At 38.6% G+C, this 24,150-nt stretch overlaps 1 protein-coding gene across 3 annotated transcripts in view; it reads left to right on the top strand.

Annotated features, from left to right (window-relative positions):
- Positions 1-7,881, top strand: part of LOC106092919 (uncharacterized) — a 316,077-nt gene extending 308,196 nt beyond the window's left edge. For all 3 annotated transcript variants that reach the window (XM_059365931.1, XM_059365930.1, XM_059365932.1), the window contains 3 exons: positions 6,387-6,649; positions 6,716-6,839; positions 7,377-7,881. In XM_059365931.1, coding sequence (XP_059221914.1) covers positions 6,387-6,649; positions 6,716-6,839; positions 7,377-7,657 — 668 coding nt within the window. In that variant the 3' untranslated portion in view covers positions 7,658-7,881. The remainder of the gene's footprint in view (positions 1-6,386; positions 6,650-6,715; positions 6,840-7,376) is intronic.
- Positions 7,882-24,150: the final 16,269 nt, after the last annotated feature.

Below are 24,150 nucleotides of genomic sequence, written 5' to 3'. Positions count from 1 at the left end.
CGTTTTCGTCCCTCCACACCTTTTTTGTTTTGTCCTTGTCTCACCAAGACAGAAAAACACTTTGAGGTAAGAATGGAAAAAATTTGCATAATATACAAATAAAAATTGAGACATTCGTTTGGTGAATAAGGACAACATACACAGCGACACCGACAAAAAGACTAAAATACAACAACGACCAGGCCACAAATAATACCAAAATTGGGTAGAGAATGTTGAAGCCTAAGGCAAGGATTGCCATTACAAGTTTGATGATATATAGAAAAGACCTGGGGGAGAGGAAGGACAAATATGTTATTACGGTGAGACATTGTACAAAATGAGGAAGGCAGTTAACAGTTGAGAAAAAACTTTAAGGAATTTGTTACAACTTGTTGACTTCATTAAAGTATTCACTTCAAAGAAATAAGTCCTCCTCTCAACATTGCCAGAGAAGGGTGCATTTAAAGGCAGAAATCGATGTTAAAGAAATGTTCTTGGCATTTAAAAAGGTCAACTATTTTCTGGAATAATGAAGAAGAATTTTTCAGCAGTCATCAGAAATAGGATTCTCTTTGTATCATTTAATGACATTCTCAGTATGATTGTTGCTGTAGGCGGACGTCATAAAAGAAAGAAAAAGCCAAAACGGGTGGGATGTTTGTTTTGTATTTTTTTGAAGAACAAACATATATATGGCTCTAATAAAGTCTCACACATGCAGTTGGAATTCTCCAAAGAAAATGTAGCTATTGTCTGTCCATATCAGTACTACACCTTAGTCCAGATAAGTAGACATACAAGAAAATTTCATTATCGGAGTCTATTTTTCTCGATCTCGAAGCTACATCAAATGCTAAGAGCCTTCTGATAACTTATGAAAAACATTTTTTAAAACAATCATATTTAGATTCCAATATTACTGGTAAGGTACAAAATCGACGTTTTCTTAAAACCGGGGTTCAATCTATTCAAAAAATTACATTTCAAAAATCGGGTTTAAGGGTATTTAAAAAATGGGTAAGGTTATTAAAATTTAAAACAAGTAAAAGTACCTCAAGCTCCGACGGGCCGAATCTCACATACCCTCCACCTTGAAACATATTTGACAAGTTCTTTCAATGACTATTTTCAAATATATAGGAACTACTTCAAGTTATGGACTGACATGGACCTTACTTGTCACGGCTGTTAGGTTAGATTAGGTTTAAGTGGCAATCTGCCATCAGACTCACTTAGACATCACGTCCATTGTGATACCACAAAAACAGAAGAAGGAAGATGCCTTCTAGTTCCTACCGTTGAACCATCGAGATCGCTTTAAAAAGCCCAATAACTTGCGAAAGTTCCCATCCGCTAAATCAGACAGGTTCTCAAAGAAATAAGTGGAACTCCATCTAACTGCTAGTGCGGGTGCACACACACAGAAGGTGTCTTCCTCGATGTCCCTACAGCCTCTGCAAAAGTCGTTGCTGGCAACCTTTAGTCTGTCAGCATGTCCGATTAGACAGTGACCTGTCATGACGGACACAATGAGTAGACATCTTTAAGTCTCGATAAGGCCTCGTAGTTTTGGAATACTCACAGCGCCCTCTTTGTGACCATCTATGAATTCATTGCCCTTCGGACCTGGTCATGAAAACTTAGCTTACATGTCGCTAGAGGCATACCCACAGATTCAAGTGTCCCTGGAGTGTGTAAGGTAGTTTCTAGTCTCGCAAGCTCGTCTGCTTTAGAATTACCTGGGATATCTCTGTGACCCGGCACCCAGTGCAGGTGAATTTTGAACTGTTCAGCCATCTCGTTGAGAGATCTGCAACAGTGGAGGGCGGTTTTTGTGTTCAGAAATACGTTCCCCAGGGATTTAATGGCTGAGAAGATATTTATGTCAATCATCGTAATGACATTAAATATTAGCCATTCCGCAACTTCCTTAATTTGTGGGATCTCCGCTTGATCTCCGCGGGTAACCTTTTCGATATGACCATTTCTAGATCTTTAGAGTACACCCCAAAGCCCATCTGGTCGTTTAGTTTGAAACCATCCGTATAGAAGTGTATGTAACTTCTGTTACCGGGGATATTGTAAAGGGTGATTTTTTTGAGGTTAGGATTTTCATGCATTAGTATTTGACAGATCACGTGGGATTTCAGACATGGTGTCAAAGAGAAAGATGCTCAGTATGCTTTGACATTTCATCATGAATAGACTTACTAACGAGCAACGCTTGCAAATCGTTTTCAGTGAATGGGCCCTAGAAAAGTTGGCAGAAAATCCGCTTTATTATCGACAAATTTTGTTCAGCGATGAGGCTCATTTCTGGTTGAATGGCTACGTAAATAAGCAAAATTGCCGCATTTGGAGTGAAGAGCAACCAGAAGCCGTTCAAGAACTGCCCATGCATCCCGAAAAATGCACTGTTTGGTGTGGTTTGTACGCTGGTGGAATCATTGGACCGTATTTTTTCAAAGATGCTGTTGGACGCAACGTTACGGTGAATGAACACATTTCGAACCGAACACTGATTTTGGTAATAAAATTCAATGATTTGCAAGCGTTGCTCGTTAGTAAGTCTATTCATGATGAAATGTCAAAGCATACTGAGCATCTTTCTCTTTGACACCATGTCTGAAATCCCACGTGATCTGTCAAATACTAATGCATGAAAATCCTAACCTCAAAAAAATCACCCTTTAGTTCCAATCGGTTCTATCAGGAATAGTGGTACAGTAATGTTTATCAAAAAGCGGCTCAGGTAGGGTGTAGTCCACACTGCCTGGAACATCAGATATTGTATCAAGTATAACACAGTGTCCGTAGCCGCCACATGACCAATAAGAAAGCTCCCTTAAACTCACGGCAGTGGTCGTTGCAATTTGGATGGCCTCAATGTCCAGAGGCATAAGATGTAGCATTAAATTCAAATGATGTCGTCCTCAGTGAGACTGTGATGCACAAAGAAGCCATCCTTTGGATCCGGTTAAGTATTGAGCAGTAGGTGGATTTTTTAAGCGCCATCCATTCTCTTCTCTATGGCCTTCCACCATACCAGTGCCCCATGGGTCAGTACTGCTCTCACGATGGCCGTATACATCCAATAAACCATCTTGGGGATTACCCCCCACTTCTTACCCAATATCATCCTGAAAAGTAGAAAGCGCACATTGCCTTACGGCTTCTTTCCTCGGTGTTCCCCTTCCACAACAGTTTCGAAGTGAGGACTATGCCTAGGTACTTCGGACTTCCCCGAAGTACCTAGGCATAGTACCAGGTTCGTACTCTACTCTTAAATACCTTTCATTTGATACCCACATTGTCCCAATCGATATACATGTCCGTTGGGGTGGATTTTGGGAGGGGGCAACCCCCCCCCCCATGTTTTTTGACCACAAAACTTTTTACTAATTTTGTGTTTTTGGGGTACCATAAGATGACATACAAAATTTCGCTTAAATCGATGCACCCGTGTCCGAGATCTGGCGTTTATGGAAATGGTGGTAAGGTGGAGGGTCCGCCCCCTTTCGGATATCAAAAATGTAGCACCCTGTTTTCACCGGGGGCTCAAACTCTACCATCTGTGAAAATTTCAAGAAAATCGGTTTCGCTGTTTGAATCTATACGAAACAGAAAAAAACAAACAAAAAAAAGCGCAACAATTTAATTTGTATACCCACCACTGAAGGATGGGGGTATATTCAGTTTGTCATTCCGTATGCAACACATCGAAATATCCATTTCCGACCCTATAAAGTATATATATTCTTGATCAGCGTAAAAATCTAAGACGATCTAGACATGTCCGTCCGTCCGTCTGTTGAAAACACGCTTCAGTCTTTAAAAATTGAGATATTGCGCTGAAATTTTGCACAGATTCTTTTTTTTTGTCCATAAGCAGGTTAAGTTCGAAGATTGACTATATCGGACTATATCTCGATATACAATAGCCCCCATATAGACCGATCCACCGATTTAGGGTCTTAGGGCCATAAAAGCCAAATTTATTATCCGATTTTGCTGAAATTTATGACAGTGAGTTGTGCTAAGCCCTTCGATATCCTTCGCCGATTAGGTCCAAATCGGTCCAGATTTGGATATAGCTGCCTTATAGACCGATCCTCCGATTTAGGGTCTTAGGCCCATAAAAGCCCTATTTATTTTCCGATTTTGCTGAAATTTGGGACAGTGAGTGGTGTTAGGCCCTTCGACATCCTTCATCGATTAGGTCCAGATTTGGATATAGCTGCCATATAGACCGATCCTCCGATTTAGGGTCTTAGGCCCCTAAAAGCCCTATTTATCATTCGATTTTGCAGAAATTTGGGACAGTGAGTTGTGTTAAGCCCTTCGACATATTTCGCTAATTTGGCTCAGATCGGTTCAGATTTGGTTATAGCTGCCATAGAGACCGATCCTCCGATTTAGGGTTTTAGTCCCATAAAAGCCCTATTTATTATCCGATTTTGCTGAAATTTGGGATAGTGAGCTGTGTTAGGCCCTTCGACATATTTCGCTAATTTGGCTCAGATCGGTTCAGATTTGGTTAAAGCTGCCATATAGACCGATCCTTCGACTTAGGGTCTCAAGCCCATTAAAGCCACATTTATTTTCCGATTTTGCTGAAATTTGGAACAGTGGGTTGTCTTAGGCCCTTCGACATATTTCTTTCATTTGGCTCTGGTCGATTCAGATTTGGATATAGCTGCCATATTGACCGATTTCTCGATTTAAGGTTTTTGGTCCATAAAAGGTGCATTTATTTTCCGATGTCGCTGAAATTTGAGACTGTGAGGTTAGTAAGGCTCTTCGACGTTCTTCCGCAATATGGCCCAGATCGGTCCAGATTTGAATATAGCTGCCATATAGACCGATCTCTCGGTTTTAGGTTTTGGGGCCATAAAGAGATCGGTCCAGATTTGAATATAGCTGCCATATAGACCGATCTCTCGGTTTTAGGTTTTGGGGCCATAAAGAGACTGTGAGGTTAGTAAGGCTCTTCGACGTTCTTCTGCAATTTGGCCCAGATCGGTCGTGATTTGAATATAGATGCCATATAGACGGATCTCTTGATTTAAAGTTTTGGCCCCATAAAAGTCTCATTTATAACCCGATTTTACTGAAATTTTACACAGTGACCTATATTAGGCTTTTCGCCATCCGTGTCGTATATGGTTCACATCGGTTTATTTTTAGATAAAGCTACAAAAAGGATCAATATTTTGTTATACACAAATGAACAATAACTTGTACTTAATAAAGGGTGATTTTTTTGAGGTTAGGATTTTCATGCATTAGTATTTGACAGATCACGTGGGATTTCAGACATGGTGTGAAAGAGAAAGATGCTCAGTATGCTTTGACATTTCATCATGAATAGACTTACTAACGAGCAACGCTTGCAAATCATTGAATTTTATTACCAAAATCAGTGTTCGGTTCGAAATGTGTTCAAATTTTGACAAATTTTGTTCAGCGATGAGGCTCATTTCTGGTTGAATGGCTACGTAAATAAGCAAAATTGCCGCATTTGGAGTGAAGAGCAACCAGAAGCCGTTCAAGAACTGCCCATGCATCCCGAAAAATGCACTGTTTGGTGTGGTTTGTACGCTGGTGGAATCATTGGACCGTATTTTTTCAAAGATGCTGTTGGACGCAACGTTACGGTGAATGAACACATTTCGAACCGAACACTGATTTTGGTAATAAAATTCAATGATTTGCAAGCGTTGCTCGTTAGTAAGTCTATTCATGATGAAATGTCAAAGCATACTGAGCATCTTTCTCTTTCACACCATGTCTGAAATCCCACGTGATCTGTCAAATACTAATGCATGAAAATCCTAACCTCAAAAAAATCACCCTTTATATTGTAATTTGGTTCAAATCGGAACATATTTAGATATAGCTAGTATGGGGCATAAGGTATGCATTTTAGTGTATGGTATAAAAAACCCCAGTATTTAGGATGTAAAAAGAACACAAGTGTCGAGTAACAAACTCCATCTCTTTGCTTATTCTCATCACCCGTGTAACATCATAAGCACCCAGCTTGAACTACTAATTCTTATTAAAGTTTTCAAACACATCTCTTGCTTTATTGCTTCTGTGGTAATATGTGGCCACTTAAGAATACTGTCTCCCATCGTTTTCGCTCTCATACTTCACGTGTTGAAAGACAAACAGGGTCTCTCCTCATTTGATTCCTATGTCCCGTTTGAAACAGGGTCTCTCCTCATTTTATTCCTATGTCCCGTTTGAACTTTAGTTCCAGCGTATCAAAACTGGACCTAAGACCATTCGCTGATTATCCAGACTACATGAGGCTTAAGAATGAACACCTTGCTTCATGTTTCATCAAGTTTTAGTTTTACATTTATTTATCAATTTTCCTATGCTTCTTTTCTTTTCAGTGACCCCCACACGAGGACCTCGCATAACTGGCGGTCAGGCTCGCTATCAAATTGGTGATATAGTTCGTGTCAATTGTACATCATCTGCCTCCAAACCTGTTTGCCACCTCAGTTGGCTTATAAATGGAGAGCCGGCCAATCGAGCATATCTTAAATACTATAATAATAGAGTGATAGGCAATGAATATCTGGAGCAGGCCACATTAGGTTTGGAATTCAAAGTGAGATCGTATCACTTTAAAAATGGTGACATGAAACTAAAGGTCAGTAAGAATTTGAAATTTAAATGTTTGAAACAAAAGCTATTTTTTTGTTCTATTACACAACAGTGTGTGGCAAAAATATCGTCGCTGTATTTTCAAAGTCGTGAAGCCAGTGTGGTATCGGATCACCCCCACAAAGCACCTGCTTTGGAGTCTAGGGAGACAGTGGCTGCAAAATCAAGAGCTCATGGTAATTTAGTAAAACTTTCAAATTTTGTATGTAATATGTAAGGTGTAGTTGCATACAATTCTTTTTTTTTCAAAAATGTGTATTATTTGGTTTACAAACTAAACTAAATGACAACTTTTTTTAATTATGAAATATTTGTCCCATTTCCTTTTGAGTTGCACATGATTAACCTGATTTTTTTTAGCAAAATCAGTAGCAAAGTGTACAGTGGAAAATTAAGTTTTTTTTTTAGTTGTTCACCTTTTCTTTCTATGTCGATCACCAACTAAGTTTTCTCATAAATTAAAAAGTTTTTGCCATTCCCGTTATCACTTCAACAAATCGCATGCAAAAATTCTAAAAACTCTTCCATCAACAAAGCAAAAAAAAAAAACGAAAGAGAAAACCAGAACAAAAACTACAACACTACATTATAACTAGGACACACATATGAATATTTCCGCTTTTTGCACACAGCCGTCATCATAATTGTTTTTTGCTTCTTTCTGCCCTAACAACTTTATTACACCTTTCTTCGTTTTGTTTGCCATTTTGCAGGCGCTTCCAGCAGCGGAAGTATACATCATTCAAAAGGTATGCCGATTAATTACTTGCTAACTTTATTATGCTGCCTTAGCATTTTAACGGCAGCCACAGCAACAACATCAATAACCACAGCCGCAGCTCCCAAGACAGCGCGAAGGACATCATGCACGAGGCCACGTACACCAGCAACAGCGAATACATCGAGCAGTCCATCAACATCGACAACCAACTGCATTAGCAGCAGTTGCAGAGGCACTCACAATTTCATATATTCACATATTGTATTTAGATAACTATGTTACATAGCATTAAGGTCATTCTAAGTGCAAAAAAAAAAAAAAACAAAACCGACAGAGATCCCCTCCAACTTTCCCCTTGTGTACTATATGGAATAGCAACTTATCTAATTTTCATATGAAAATAAGCGCAAATATAGAACAACATATGCATGTCGATATGAAGCGAACGTGTTGTGAGCGTGTGAATGATCATATAAATTTATGTGTGTGTGTGTGTGTGTGTGAGAGTGTGTTTTATGAATGAATATGTAAATGTGTTATGAAACGATACTTCACTGTTACTTATTAATAATGTAAAATTAAATTTTTGAACATAACAGAAAAATTAAACAAAAACAAAGAAAACATTTCAGAATATATGGGGCATTCTTTAAGAGATTTAAAATCGACCATATTCAAAATTGGAAATTTATATAGAAACTGTCGCATTACTACCTAATCATTCACTTTGAATAGATTTCAACATATTCTTCTTGGCCTAAAGGTTCTCTGTGGAACACGGATTAAAAAGAAATGCGTTATTGAGGAATCACAACAGATCATACTATGACACCGGCGGTTGCCTAGACATCTAATGTAGAGCTGATAAAGTATCGATGGCACTATCGATGCGATCGATATTTTTTTTTTGTTTGATCATCGATTAATATTTTTGTTATCGATACCATAGTAAAAATTATTTTTTTTTTTAAATTTAACAAAAATAAGTCATCCGGCAATGAATGTATCCTATAACAAACATTGCGCCTACAGATGGCGCAATATTCATCCGATTGAGCTTACAATAATTTCTCTCATGAGTTCTCACTGAATTATTAAATTTAATTTTATTCGGTCTGTGCATTGATATTGCTCCTATATAAATCAATTTCTTGATTTTCAGTTTTTCTTTTCATTAGAAATAAAGGTGATGGGGAAATTGACGATAGTATCGATACTATCGATATTTATTATTAGAACTTTCGAAAATACCAAATGTAGCGATTATAGATAGATTGCCAGCTCTGAACTCATATCTGGTGTCATACTAATTTTCTTATATATAAAATTCAATTTGTATTTGTTTATTTGTTATACCCACCACCGAAGGATGTGGGTATATTCATTTTGTCATTTCGTTTGCAACACATCGAAATATCCATTTCCGACCCTATAAAGTATATATACTCTAGATCAGCGTAAAAATCTAAGACGATCTAGACATGTCCGTCCGTCTGTCGACATCCTTCTTCAATATGATTCAGATCCGCCCAGATTCGGATATAGCTGCCATATAAAACGATCCGCCGATATAGTATCTTAAGATATTGAGCTGAATCTTTGCACAGATTATTTTTTGTCCACAAGCAGATAAAGTTCGTAGATGAGCTATATCGGACTATATCTTCATATAGCCCCCATATAGACCGATCGGCCGATTTAGGGTCTTAGACCCAAAAAAAACCACATATAGAATCCGATTTTGCTGAAATTTGGGACAGTGAGTTGCGTTAGGTCCTTCAACTTCCCTCTTCAGTTTGGCCCAGATCGGTCGAGATTTGAATATATTGTAGCTGCCATATAGCCCCGTTCGCCGATTTAGGGTCTTAAGCCCATAAAAGCCACATGTATTATCCGATTTTGCTGAAATTGGGGACAGTGATTTGTATTAGACCCTTCGACATCCTTTTTCAATTTGGCTCAGATCGGTCCAGATTTGGATATAGCTGCCATATAGACCGGTCTTCCGATTTAGGGTCTTGGGCCCATAAAGCCACTTTTATTTTCCGATTTTGGTGAAATTTGGGACAGTAACTTGCGTTAGGCCCTTTGTCATTCTTCTTCAATATGGCCCAGATCGGTCCAGATTTGGATAAAGCTGCCATATAGATCGATCCGCCGATTTAGGGTCTTAGGCACATAAAAGCCAAATTTATTATCCGATTTTGCCAAATTTTGGGACAGTGGGTTGTGTTAAGCCCTTCGACATACTTCTTCAATTTGGCTCAGATCGGTCCAGATTTGGATATAGCTGCCATATAGACCGGTCTTCCAATTTAGGGTCTTGGGCCCATAAAAGCCACATTTATTATCCGATTTTGCTGAAATTTGGGATAGTGAGTTGAGTTAGGCCCTCCGACATTCTTGTTCAATATGACTCAGATCCGTCCAGATTTGGATATAGCTGCCATATAGACCCATTCGCCGATTTAGGGTCTTAGGGCCATAAAAGCCACATTTATTATCCGATTTTGGTGAAATTTGTAATAGTGAGTTATATTAGGCTCTTCGATATTTTTCTGAAACTTGGCCCTTATCGGTCCAAAATTGGATATAGCTGTCATATAAACCGATTTCTCGATTTAAGGTTTTGGGTCCACAAAAGGCGCATTTATTGTCCTATGTCGCCGAAATTTGGGACAGTAAGTTAAGTTAAGTTCTTCGACGTCCTTCTTCAATTTGGCCCAGATCGGTCAAGACTTGATCATAGCTGCCATATAGATTGATCTCTCGATTTAAGGTTTTTGTGCCATAAAAGACGCATTTATTGTCCGATTTCGCTGAAATTTGGGACAGTGCGTTGTGTTAGACTCTTCGACATTTTTCTGCAACTTAGCCCAAATCGGTGCAGATTTGGATATAGCTGCCATATAGACCGATATCTCGGTTTTAGGTCCATAAAAGGCGCATTTAGTTTCCGATGTCGCCGAAATTTGGGACAGTAAGTTAAGTTAAGTTCTTCGACGTCCTTCTTCAATTTGGCCCAGATCGGTCAAGACTTGATCATAGCTGCCATATAGATTGATCTCTCGATTTAAGGTTTTTGGGCCATAAAAGACGCATTTATTGTCCGATTTCGCTGAAATTTGGGACAGTGCGTTGTGTTAGACTCTTCGACATTTTTCTGCAACTTAGCCCAAATCGGTCCAGATTTGGATATAGCTGCCATATAGACCGATCTCTCGATTTAAAGTCTTGGCCCCATAAAAGGCGCATTTATAATCCGATTTCACTGAAATTTGACACAGTGACTTATGTTAGGCTTTTCGACATTTGTGTCGAATATGGTTCAGATCGGTTTATTTTTAGATATAGCTACTAAAAAAAAACTAATATTTTGTTATACACAATTGAACAATGACTTGTACTTATTAGTATTTGGTTCAAATCGGAACATATTTCGATCTAACTGCTATGGGTCATAAGGTATGCAATTTTCACCGAATTTTGATGAAAGGTGGTTTACATATATAGCTGAGGTGGTGGTTATCCAAAGTTCGGTCCGGCCGAACTAAACTCCTTTTTACTTTTTTGTATATTCGTTTAATTGTTTGGCGGTTTGTTTGTTTTTTTCCGTATAGACTCAAAAACAGCTGAATCGATTACCTTGAAATTTTCACAGATTGTGTAGGTTGGTCTGGAAGGAAACATAGGCTATAAAATTTCTTGATATCGGGAGGGGGGCGGACCCTCCCCCTTACCCCAAAAGTACTACCAAAAAATCAAAGTGGCCGATCGGGACAATATGGCATTCAAATGCAAGGTACTCAAAAGTAGAGTACGAATTTCATAATAAAAGTTGGGTCTAAGTACCTGGGGGCCGCCCCAGCCCCAGCCCCAAAACCCCTTATAATAAGTTTATTTGACGATCATGACAATATCGGACTCAAATGAAAGGTATTCGGGAGTAGATTACGAATATGGTCATGAAGTAGGAATAGGCTTTATAATTTGTTGGAAACGGAAGGGGGCGGACCCTCCACCGTTATCCCAAAAACACCACCCAATATCAAAAGTGGACTGATAAGGACAATATGGGTATCAAATGAAAAGTTTGTTGGAATAGATAACTAATTTGGCATAAAAATTCAAGTTGAAGTACAAGGGGTCACCCCACCCCCACAAAAACGCCCAAAATGGGCACATTAGCCAATCACGGATATATGGGACTCGGTTTGTTTGTTCCGTATAGACTGAAAAACGGCAGAACGGATTTTCTCGAAATTTGTGTTTATTGTGTAGGTTGGTCTGGAAGGACACAGAGGCTATATAATTTTTCAATATCGGACGGGAGACGGACCCTCCTCCTTATGCCAAAAACACAACCCAAAATCAAAAGTGGTCCGATCGGGACACTATAGATATCAAATGAAAGGTATTGGAGAGTAGAATACGAATATGTCGCCCCAACCCCAAAACTCCCCCCAACCAGCCATATTGGACGAATATGTCGCCCCAACCCCAAAACTCCCCCCAACCAGCCATATTGGACGTTCATTTCAATACGGGGCTCAAACGAAAAGTATTCGGGCGTAGAATTAAAATCTGGCATACAAAATCAGATCGAAGTATAGGGGGTCACTCAAAAACGCCATTAGGCCCATTATGACTATATGATACTTGGCTGTACCGATTTTATTAAAATTTTCATAGATTATGTAGGTTTGTCTGGAAGGAAACATAGGCTATATAATTTTTAGATATCGGGTGGAGGTTCGAATCTTCTTTAAATTTTGAACTGCGGAATGTTGAAAATTCGAGAAAATGAAGGAGTTACAGCGTTTTTGGCCTTAAATACTACCATGAATTTTTACACCCAAAAACATTTGGGATTTGCTATGTTTTTTACAGAAAACTTTACAGTATTGCTTCATCCAGCACCACTACGAAAAGCGATTTGCCTTACGAATCGAACAGTGTCCGAAAATTCTGAAGATTGCAAAACTAAGAAAGTTACAGCAATTGCAAACTCATGTTGATTTTTATTAATTTTTTGGATATGAATTGTGGGATTTTGCAGCAATACTCTTAAGTTTTCAAGGAAACAGAAAAGAGTATTGCTTCGTTCAGTACCATTACGGAAAGAGCTCTTCCTCGCGAATCCAACGGTGTCCTCAGAATTTTGAAGTTCCCAGAACGAAAAGATGTTACAGCAATTTCAAACCCACCTTGATTTTTTTAGCATTTTTCGCATATTAACTATGCAGTTTTGAGCTTGTTTTTTGAAGAAAAAACATAGGAGTTGCACTAATCCGGCTTTTTTTGCCATTATCTTCAATACTGTATACTCAACTCAAAAATTTTTTTCGCATCAAAAATTGCAAATTTTTACAAGGGGTTAGCCTTTGCTATAAAAATGCAAAAAAAATAAAATGTGAATTTTTAAGTAATTCTGTTTATTGTACGAATCTTCTTCGAATTTCGAACTGCGGAATGCTGGAAAATTTTCGAAATTCGAGAAAATGAAGGAGTTACAGCTTTTTTGGGCTTGAAAACGACCTTGAATTTGTACGCCAAAAAAAAATTTGGTTTTTCCGATGTTTTTTTACAGAAAACTTTACAGTATTGCTTCATCCAGCACCACTTCGAAAAGTGATTATTCTCACGAATCCAACGGTATCCTTCTGATTCTGAAGCTTGCAAAACTAAGGAAGTTACAGCAATCGCAAACTCAAGTTTGTTTTTTTTTTTTTTTTGTAATTATTATACCCTACACCACCACTGTGGTACAGGATATTATAACTTAGTGCATTTGTTTGAGAGTTGTTGAGTGATAGACCCATTTATAAGTATACCGATCGACTTAGAATCACTTTCCAGTTCGATTTGGCAATGTCCGTCCTTCCATTTGTGTATAAAGTACAGGTCGCAGTTTTCCTCCGATCGTCTTCAAATTTGGTACAGGGGTGTTTTTCGGCCTCCCAAAGCCCCTCAGCTGGATGCATTTACCGATTGGGACAGTATCGGTATTAAATAAAAGGTTTTGGGAACGTAATTACTTATATGTTATAAGAATCTAGTCCAAGTTGACTACGGGGGATCCCCAACCCCAATAAACTCCAAAATGAAAGGTCTTTGGGAGTTAAATATGAATCTGATATACATACACATTTGGGACAGAATGTGGGGCCGGCCCACCCACTAAATGCCTGTCTATAGGACATGTATTTCGATCACGACTTGTAAATCGCGACTTGTAAATTTTGCTCTTAGCGTCCTCTCCTCCCAATAAATGTGACACCAAACAGTCTAGGACAACCGAGAATATAATGTACCTAAATGCAAAGACGTGTCAGAGGTCAAGAGAGCATGAACATGAATCGAACTGCACTCATTGATATGAGAAGTTTGCCTCAGTTCCTTAGTGCAATGTTCATGGGAAAAATTTGCAAATATGCATATCTAAAACTGAACAAATTTGTATGAAGTTCATCAGTTATCAGAAGGGTTATAAGAGAAACCTTAATGTCAAGTTTTGTGAAGATCGGTTTACAAATTTTATTCTACACGCCAAACTTCTGTCGAACCAGCAACAATTAAAGCTTCTAGGAACCGAACAAGGATGATCGAGAGACCGGTTTACATGTGCCGTACTAGGCACAGCTGTTGGAAGTTATAACAGAACATTTCGTGCAAAATTTCAGCCAAATCGGACAAAAATTGCGGCTTGTAAGGGCTCAAGCAGTCAAATCGTGATTGAAAAACTAAAATTTCCAATTAATTTGCTAATGAAGCACTGAATCATGTGTATGCCATGGGAGTAGTGCAATTGTGTAGAAAAAAAAATTCTGTCATTACACAAAAACACATGCATTGGAAAGAGAACAGCTAACAGACAGGCTTTTCGAGCGTGGTTAATGTGGTATTTATATCATAGAGGCGTTTACACAATAAATTCGATATATGTACATCATACAAGCGTACGGCCCTTGAGACTTTCCCACCCAATATGGCTGATGAATAATTCTAGTAAGTTGTGTGTATTAAAAAGATGATTCGTTAAAGTGAATCTTAGGAAGATTGATTTCTCATAGTTACTTATCTAAGGGATCTAAATCTATTAAAAATTAAACACATAACTTCTGCTCCTGACAAATATGGAATATCACAATCAGTTGTATTTGCATTCATTACCATAACATTTCTTGATAAAACTTGTGATGTCCTTATTTTTGCTCAAATCATAGTTAGTTTTGCCAAACATTTTTCATAAAAAAAGTTCTTTTTACATGTTAACAAACATAAAAATTAAGAACCTCTTCAAAACAAGTTGTGTAAATAAAAAAAAAAATACACACAAGCCAACACAAAATTTACAAAACAAATACTCATTTGAAAGAAAAAAGATAGCCCCATATAAAAAAAAATGAACTGAAATATCAATGTAACTAGAAAACAGCAGACTTTCAAAAAGTTTGCCAAGACATGAGTGAATCTAAACTTAAATGCGAGAACAAAACAAAATGGGAAAACACTTAAGATAATTAAAAACTCCTGCATAATGTAAGAATTTTTTTTTGTTTGTGTAAAATGCTATACACGAATGGATATGGGTTTTCATTACATTAGCATACAACTTTATATTAAAAAGGAAATCAAGCATTTCCTCATCTATGCAATACAATGCAAACCGAACATATCCTATGCCAAACAAACATACCAAAACTCCCAAAAACCATAAACAAAAATGATCACAACAACCATTTGTGTTGAAATCAATTATCAGAAATATCCTTCTTTACATACATACATACATGCATACATATGTACTATACCATAGGTAATTAAGTAGGTTCTTAATTTGTAAATACTAATTGTGTCTGAAGCTCATCGTCAAGTCTCCTTTTCTATACAGTAACTTTACATTTGAATATACTACTACATATTTAATCTTAAAAAAAAAACCCCCAAAGGAACTTTTGTAAGATTTTAAGCGTATAAGATAAGTTATATCATACAATAGTTATACATGCATACATAGATATACACTAAGATCCTAAAATAATTATTTGAGAATAAAAACAAAAAAAATTCTAAATAAATGAAAATGTTGAAAAATTTTTTAGTTTCAATTACAAAGAAGGAGATTAAGGAGAACCCAAAAGACTTTGGATATCAGATAACGAGTAAGGTCGGTATAGGCATGAAAAACCGCAAACTTAATGACTTGAATGTGACACTGAATAATTCAGAGGGCCACAATTTGCATATCATTAAATCACGGTACTCCAAGAACTATACAGAAACCAGTAAGAAAGGGCAAAAGTCGGCCGGTGCTGACTGTATAATACCCTACACCTACCCTATAGGTACAATGTGGGAGCTTTGTCCAATTCTGAACCTATTTTGATGGACCTCGGCGAGCAAATATGTTCAAACTGTAATAACTACAATTGACAAATGACAACATTATTGCAAATTGCCCAAAATCAAACGAACATATGTATAGGAGCTATATCTAATTCTGAACCGATTTCGAGCAAACTTCTCAGATAATGTAGTAGTCATCGAGCAAGGCGTTTTGTTTTGGGAAGATTGGTTAATAAATGCGCTTGCAATGGTTCTAGATGTAAAAATCGGGGGATATATATATGAGAGCTAAATCTGATCCGATTTCTATGAAATTCACCAGTAATGTCGAGAGTCATGAAAAAATCCTTTCTGCCAAATTTCAAGTGAATCGCTTAATAAATTACCATCTTATTGCATTATTTCTGCAAATCGGACGATCATATATATGGGAGCTATATCCAAATCTGAACCGATTTGGGGCAAACTTCTCAGATAATGTGGTAGTCGTCGATCAAGGCGTTGTACAAAGTTTTGGGAAGATTGGTTAATAAATGCGCTTGCAATGGTTCTAGAAGTGGAAAATCGGGCGATATATATATGAGAGCTATATCTAAATCTGAATCGATTTCTATGAAATTCTCCAATAATGTCGAGAGTCATAAAAAAATCCTTCCTGCCAAATTTCAAGGGAATCGGTTAATAAATGACCATTTTATTGCATTATTTCTGCAAATCGGACTAACATATATATGGGAGCTATATCCAAATCTGAACCGATTTCAAGCAATTTCCTCAAATGTTGTGGTAGTCGTCGAGGAAAGCGTTGTACAATATTTTGGGAACATTGGTCAATAAATGCGCTTGCAATGGCTATAGAAGTGAAAATCGGGCGATATATATATAAGAGCTATATTTAAATCTGAATCAATTTCTATGAAATTCTCCAATAATGTCGGGAGTCATAAAAAAATCCTTCCTGCCAAATTTCAAGGGAATCGGTTAATAAATTACCATTTTATTGCATTATTTCTGCAAATCGGACGAACATATATATGGGAGCTATATCCAAATCCGAACCGATTTTAAGCAAACTTCTCAGATATTGTGGTAGTCATCGAGGAAGGTGTTGTACAAAATTTTGGGAAGATTGGTCAATAAAAGCGCTTGCAATGGCTCTAGGAGTGAAAATCGGGCTATATATGTATATAAGAGCAATATTTAAATCTGAACCGATTTCTATGAAATTCTCCAATAATATTGAGAGTCATACGAAAATCCTTCCTGCCAAATTTCAAGAGAATTGGTTAATAAATGACCATTTTATTACATTATTTCTGCAAATCGGACTAACATATATATGGGAGCTATATCCAAATCTGAACCGATTTTAAGCAAACTTCTCAGATATTTTGGTAGTCATCGAGGAAGGTGTTGTACAAAATTTTGGCAAGATTGATCAATAAATGCGCTTGCAATGGCTCTAGGAGTGAAAATCGGGCTATATATGTATATGAGAGCTATATCTAAATCTGAACTGATTTCTATAAAATTCTCCAATAATGTCGAGAGTCATAAAAAAATCCTTCCTGCCAAATTTCAAGAGAATTGGTTAATAAATGACCATTTTATTTCATTATGACTGCAAATCGGACGAACATATATATGGGAGCTATATCCGAATCTGAACCGATTTCAAGCTATTTTCTTAAATATTGTGGTAGTCTTCGAGCAAGGCGTTGTACAAAGTTTTGGGAAGATTGGTTAATACAGGCACTTGCAATGTTTCTGGGAGTGAAAATCGGGCGATATATATATGAGAGCTATATGTAAATCTAAACCGATTTCTATGAAATTCTCCAATAATATTGAGAGTCATAAGAAAATCCTTCCTGCCAAATTTCGAGAGAATCGGTTAATAAATGACCATTTTATTGCATTATTTCTGCAAATCGGACGAACATATATATGGGAGCTATATCTAAATCTGAACCGATTTCAAGCAATTATCTCAAATATTGTGGTAGTCGTCGAGGAAAGCGTTGCATAAAATTTTGGCAAGATTGATCAATAAATGCGCTTGCAGTGGCTCTAGGAGTGAAAATCGGGCTATATATATATATATGGGAGCTATATGTAAATCTGAACCGATTTCTATGAAATTCTTCAATAAAGTCATAAAAAAATCCTTCCTGCCAAATTTCAAGAGAATCGGTTAATAAATGACCATTTTATTGCATTATTTCTGCAAATCGGACTAACATATATATGGGAGCTATATCCAAATCTGAACCGATTTTAAGCAATTTTCTCAAATATTGTGGTAGTCGTCGAGGAAAGCGTTGTACAATATTTTGGGAACATTGGTCAATAAATGCGCTTGCAATGGCTATAGAAATGAAAATCGGCCAAATATAAATATATGAGAGCTATATCTAAATCTAAACCGATTTCTATAAAATTCTCCAATAATGTCGGGAGTCATAAAAAAATCCTTCCTGCCAAATTTCTAGAGAATCGGTTAACAAATAGCCTTTTTATTGCATTATTACTGCAAATCGGACGAACATATATATGGGAGCTATATCCGAATCTGAACCGATTTTTTTCAATTTCAATAGGCTTCGTCTCCAGGCCGAAAAACATACCTGTAGCAAATTTGAAGGCGATTAGATGAAAATTGCGAGCTGTTTGTACACAAATTAACATGGACAGACGGGCGTAGCTAAATCGAATCAAAAAGTGATTCTGAGTCAATCGGTGTACTTATCAATGGGTCTGTCTCTCTTCCTTTTGGGTGTTACAAACAAATGCACTAAGTTACAATACCCTGTACCACAGTAGTGGTGTGAGGTATAAAAATTAAATCTTAATTTAATAAAGAAATTTGCATATTCAATTAAAAATTTGGCTGAAATTGGTCCTATAAACAAGTTTGTATTATTAATAAATGATTTTAAAGTTTTGTTTTATGACAAGCTGAATAATTCAATTAAAACATTTATCAATTTCAGCAAACTTGGATAATAACTGCGCCCTCTAGAGGCTCAAGAAGTCAACACAACAAAACGGTTTATATGACGGCTATATCAGGTTATGCACCGATTTGCGCCATATTAAGCCCAGTTGTTGGAAGTCATAACAAAACACCTCATGCAAAATTTCAGCCTAATCGGATGAGAATTGCTCCCTCTAGCGGCTCAAGAAGTTAAGATCCAAGATCGGTTTATATGGCAGCTATACCAGTTTATTAACTGATTTAAACCATACTTAGCACAGTGGTAGATGTATGCAAATCTAGTCATTCCGTTTGTAACATCTCGAAATATCGATTGACTCGACATTCTCATTCGAACCAGCCATGTCCGTCCGTCTGTCTGTCCACCCGTTCATCTGTCTGTCCAGCCGTCCGTCTGCCTGTCCAGCCGTCCGTCTGTCTGTCCAGCCGTCCGTCTGTCTGTCCAGCAGTCCGTCTGTCTGTCCATCCGTCTGTCTGTCGAAATCACGATAGCGCTCGAACGCGTAGCTAGCCGCTTGAAATTTTGCACAGATACTTTATAGTGATGTAGGTCGATGGGGATTGCAAGTGGGCTATATCGGTTCCTATTTAGATATAGCTCCCATATAAACCGATCTACCGATTTGACTTCTTTAGCCGCTGTAAGGCACAATTTTTAACCGAAATTTTGCATGTTGTGTTCTGTTATGAGTTCCAATAACTGTGTCAAGTACACTCCAAATCGACCTATAACCTGATATAGCTCCCATATAAACCGATCTGCCGATTTGACATCTTGAGCCTTCACAAGCCGCAGTTTTTTTCTGATTTGGCTTAAAATTTGCATGTAGTGTTCTGTTATGACTACGAGCAATTGTGCTAAGTACGGTCCAAATCGGTCTATAACCTGGTATAGCTTCCATATAAACCGATCGCCCGATTTGATTTCCTAGGCCTGTACAAGCCGCAATTTTTGCTCAATTTGGCTGAAACTTTTGCACTTGGTGTTCTTTTATGACTTTCAAAAACTGTGCTAAGTACGGCCGAAATCGGTCTATAACCTGATTTAGCTCCCATTAAGATTAACATAGCAATTTTATTATTCCAAAGACGGAAAACAATTTTTTAATTCAATAAGGACTAATAGCAAAGACAACGAGTTGTCGTTGTCTTTGCTAAAAGTAACATAAAGAGGTTTGTGGCAATGCTATGAATCCACTTTAACAGAAGTTCCCTCTACATGTGGATAGTCATCAAATACCATGGCAGAGTTGTATTCCAGCATATTTTGGTATTAACCGCTTTGAGCCAAAAGTTTTGTTTACCAAAAAAAAATAGTTTAATGTGTGACTTTACTAAAGAGTAAATAAAAATGACTTAAAAAAACGTATGGGCGCCCATACACATGTGGCCATTATTTTCCCATGGTGCGGAAGTTCTTTCCGCAATTCTCAGGCAGACCAATTTTACACCCAGAAGAGCTTTTCTGAAGATAATTTACTTATTTTCAATATCAAATAAGTGTTTACTCCTATTGTGGCTCTTTGGCATTAAAGCTGCTATTACACGATCAGACATGTCATATGAGCTGTCACTTTCTCTATTCATAAGATTTTCGTTATGTACGTTAAATACAAATAGATCGTGCTCTAATCGGCATGTATTCTCATATGTATTGTATTTTTTATAGATATGCGTCTCCGGTGTAATAAGAGCTCGATTTAATGGAAAAAGTGGCATATGTATTTATTCCAAGATCCATGTGTCATATCTAATATATTCATTTTGTCGTTTGAAACCCATCGAAATGTCCATTTTCGACCCCATAGAGTATATACATATATTCTTAATCGTCGTAAAAATCAAAGACAATCCAGCCATGTCCGTCCGTCTGTTTTTTGACATCACGCTGCAGTCTTTCAAAATAGCGATATTGAGCTGAAACTTTGCACAGATAATTTTTTTGTTAATGGGCATTGATTACCAAGGGATTCTTTTCTGTCCCTATTCTAGAAGCCTCTTAAGGGAATATGTCCCACACACTCTGCAATCAGAAGGCTTTTAAGTGAGAAATAAATATCAACTTCGACGGTTCAACTAAAATACATATAAGGGTAGTGTATGCTCATATCAGTGTCTGTAAGTGGATGCCATAGCAAGAGGATCAACGCGGTTGGCGTTGTTGATGACGAGGGGCCTTCGACTCCAAAGAGAGAAAGTAGGTCGAGGAGAAGGGTGTTCGCTTCTTTGGTAGGAGGAAGAGAGGGGAGTAGTAGTGGTGGCTCGGTGTTGGTAAGGGAGATGAAAGAGATCACCGATGGCCTTGTGGACTTGGTCTACAAGGCGGATGTGGGGGTGATGGTGTCGAGGAAGGTATTGGAGCGAGCGGGGATGTATGATTATTTGCACACCCTCGGTTGCTGAGAGGGACGGGACCGCATAAGGACGAACAAGAATTTCGCGGACGTGGGTCTGGAGGTTGAGGTCCGCAAGAAGCTGGACCTGAAGATGCTTGTAATGGAAGTGCATGCTGTCTTAACTTCCGATGAGCTTATGGTAGAGTTGTAGTCGAAGAATGAAGACGTTTTCCGTTCGTCAGTCCGTTAAGCTTCTGCAGCTTGGAAACCTGAGGGCGACATTGTCAAAGTAAACCTGGAGTGTACTCCGAGGGTGGCGGATAAGTTGTGTGAGGAGGAGGCGTATATGAAGTAGTTCGCTTCACCGCCCATATGCAGGATGCGGTCTTCGCTTGCCAGTGTCCTGGTGTATATTGTTTTTGTGCATACTCATGTACGCTAGCTATAGGTCGGCTAAGGGCGATTCTTTTTCCTGGGTGACCACTCCGGAGCTGTTTCGGTTTCAACTGGTATTAGTATTTTAAGTCTACGAAGTTCGACCGGAGACTTTATCTGGTACCATGGGAGTCACGAGCCCTTGAAACTTCTGTTCAAGCCTGACAATGGTGACTTCGGTTCAAGCCTGACAATGGCGACGTCCCAGTAGGGGAGTAACGTGGTGGCTGTGATTTGGACCCAAAAAGCGCGTAGGGCATTGGCTCGACGAGGATTAGCTTTTTCAACCGGGCACCGTGACCCATAGATCGGAAGTAGTTTCAGGTAGCGATCCGCTCCTAACCAAGGAGTTGAACACGTCCAAATACGAGGGATCAAATTAGTACTCATATGTAGGTTACTGCATGCGGAGGCATTGGTAGACGCATTGTATTCACCTTTGGGCTTCGCAGGTTGGGCCATGACGGCAGGCATCTGCCTTAAACATGGCATTCGTGCCCCTATCTTCTATCTAGCGAAATCACAGACTACGGACGGGATTGGAACGGGCGCCGAACTCCCGCGATTTGGGTTCAAACCACAGCCACCAAGTTACTCCCCACTGGGGCCTGACTATTATCAGACTGGAACCGAAGTTCCAGAGGGTTCCTGCCACCCGTGGAACCAGATTAAAGTATCCGGTCGGACTTCGTAGTCTTAAAAGACTACTACTAGTTGAACCCCAACAGTTCCGGACTGGTCCCCTAGGAAGAAGAATCGCCCTAAGCCGACCTATAGTCAGCATACATGAGTATGCACAAAAACAACACACACCAGGACGATATACACAAACAGAACGCGGCTGACATCTTGGGCTACGCCACACATATGTATTAGCTCCAACAAGGGGCTCAACAATCAACGCAATAATGCATTAAAGGTGTCATGTCCCGTCAGTATGAAGCCTAAACCTAGGCCGAAGCCAAAGTCCGGGCGGACACCTACGAACGTCGTGTTATGAATAAATTCGCATTCACCCGATCATTGTCACTGTACGTCCATCTAGTTTTCCACCTATCATCAAGACGCTGCAAAAGAAGTGCTTGAACCGCCTAGAATGCCCATCTGCCAGCTCAGAAGCATTAAGCCAATCCACACGCACTAATAAAATTCCCTTCTTTACATTACACAGAACTGCCATGCCATGCCATGCCAAGCAATACCTGCAGTACATCTGTCTAAACACCCTCTGACATGAGAGGATTTTCTTCCGTCAATAAGTTGCTCAAGCAACAAACAGATCACCATATATGGACCGACCAGCGCGACGACTAAGAACCATATAACTCTCAGAACACACTTAACCATACCGGCTACTCCAGTCATCTTCTCCTTCACTCGATCCAAATTGGTGGACGATTGAGCGACAAGATGTCCTTGAGCAGCATTGTCACGCTTTTGTCCTCCGCGACGTCAACACGTCCAGCGCAAGCCTGGAATCTTCTTCAACCAGGATGAGCAGGTCATCCGCATATGCACTGATTTTGAAGGACTCAGCGAGACGTGCCACCAAGGGATCCATCATAAGGTTCCATATATATTAAGCACCCCTGAGGGACCTTTCAGGGCAGCCACGCTGAATATCCTACCAAACCGTATCGATAGCACCAACCACGTAAGATCTTCTTTCACTGATCTAACTACGCCAGAGAGGAAGATCCCGACAACCTACTTCGCCTAATGTCTTGAGTACACAACGTCATGAAAGGTAATCAAACGCACCTTTAAAATCGACACATATGCCAAGGACATATTTGGCGCACGACTCTCTCGCTTTTCCACATACAAGTCCCAGTGCTCCTAGATCGTTTAGTCGTAATCCGAGTCCGCCGATCCCTGACCATAATCTCAATCGAATTATGGTCACTTGAACCCTATTCGTCACAAATAACAAATAAAAAAATAAATGACTCACCAATAAATCTATCACCATAGGGAAGTGAAATTTCGTAAAAAATTTATCAATATTTAATGTTAATCCACTTTTCGATTCATTTGGACCAAGTTTCCGCGCCCGTTATGTGTAACCTACCTACGAACACCTACTTTTTCGGTGAGTATTAAATTGAAAATAAAAGTATTTAACTTAATATAAAAATTAATGTCGCTACTCGTCGTTGGAGGCAAGATCTATGCGATACTGTCTAAGCTGCTTGGCACGCTCTCACAAATCCAACGAATGCTATTCCGAAACGGCTTGCAAAAAAGTGAAAGAGAACATAACACAACTCTATCTATTTAGAATATATGTATGTATATGTAAACCCACTTTCGTCACAATCCTTTGAAAACTGGATTAATTATGCACTCAGATTCAGGAAATTGGGTGGTCTAATGAGTATTAGTCACTATTCATTTTTGTGGAGCAAAATATCGGTCATTTTGGCAGCTATATCCAAATATAAACCGACTTGAACTATGTAGGACACATATGTCGAAAAGCCTTACATAAGTCACTGCGTCAAATTTCAACGAAATCGGATAATAAATGCGCTTTTTATAGGGCCTAAATTTGAAATCGAGAGATCTTTCTATATGGCACCTATAACCAAATATGGACCGATCTGGACCAAATTAAACAAGGACATAGTAATCATCCAATTTTATTA

This window comes from Stomoxys calcitrans, chromosome 3, assembly GCF_963082655.1.
Source record: "Stomoxys calcitrans chromosome 3, idStoCalc2.1, whole genome shotgun sequence".
Lineage (NCBI taxonomy): Eukaryota > Metazoa > Arthropoda > Insecta > Diptera > Muscidae > Stomoxys > Stomoxys calcitrans.
The sequence above is the reverse complement of the archived record's forward strand: the minus strand, read 5'-3'. Positions and strand labels throughout refer to the sequence as shown.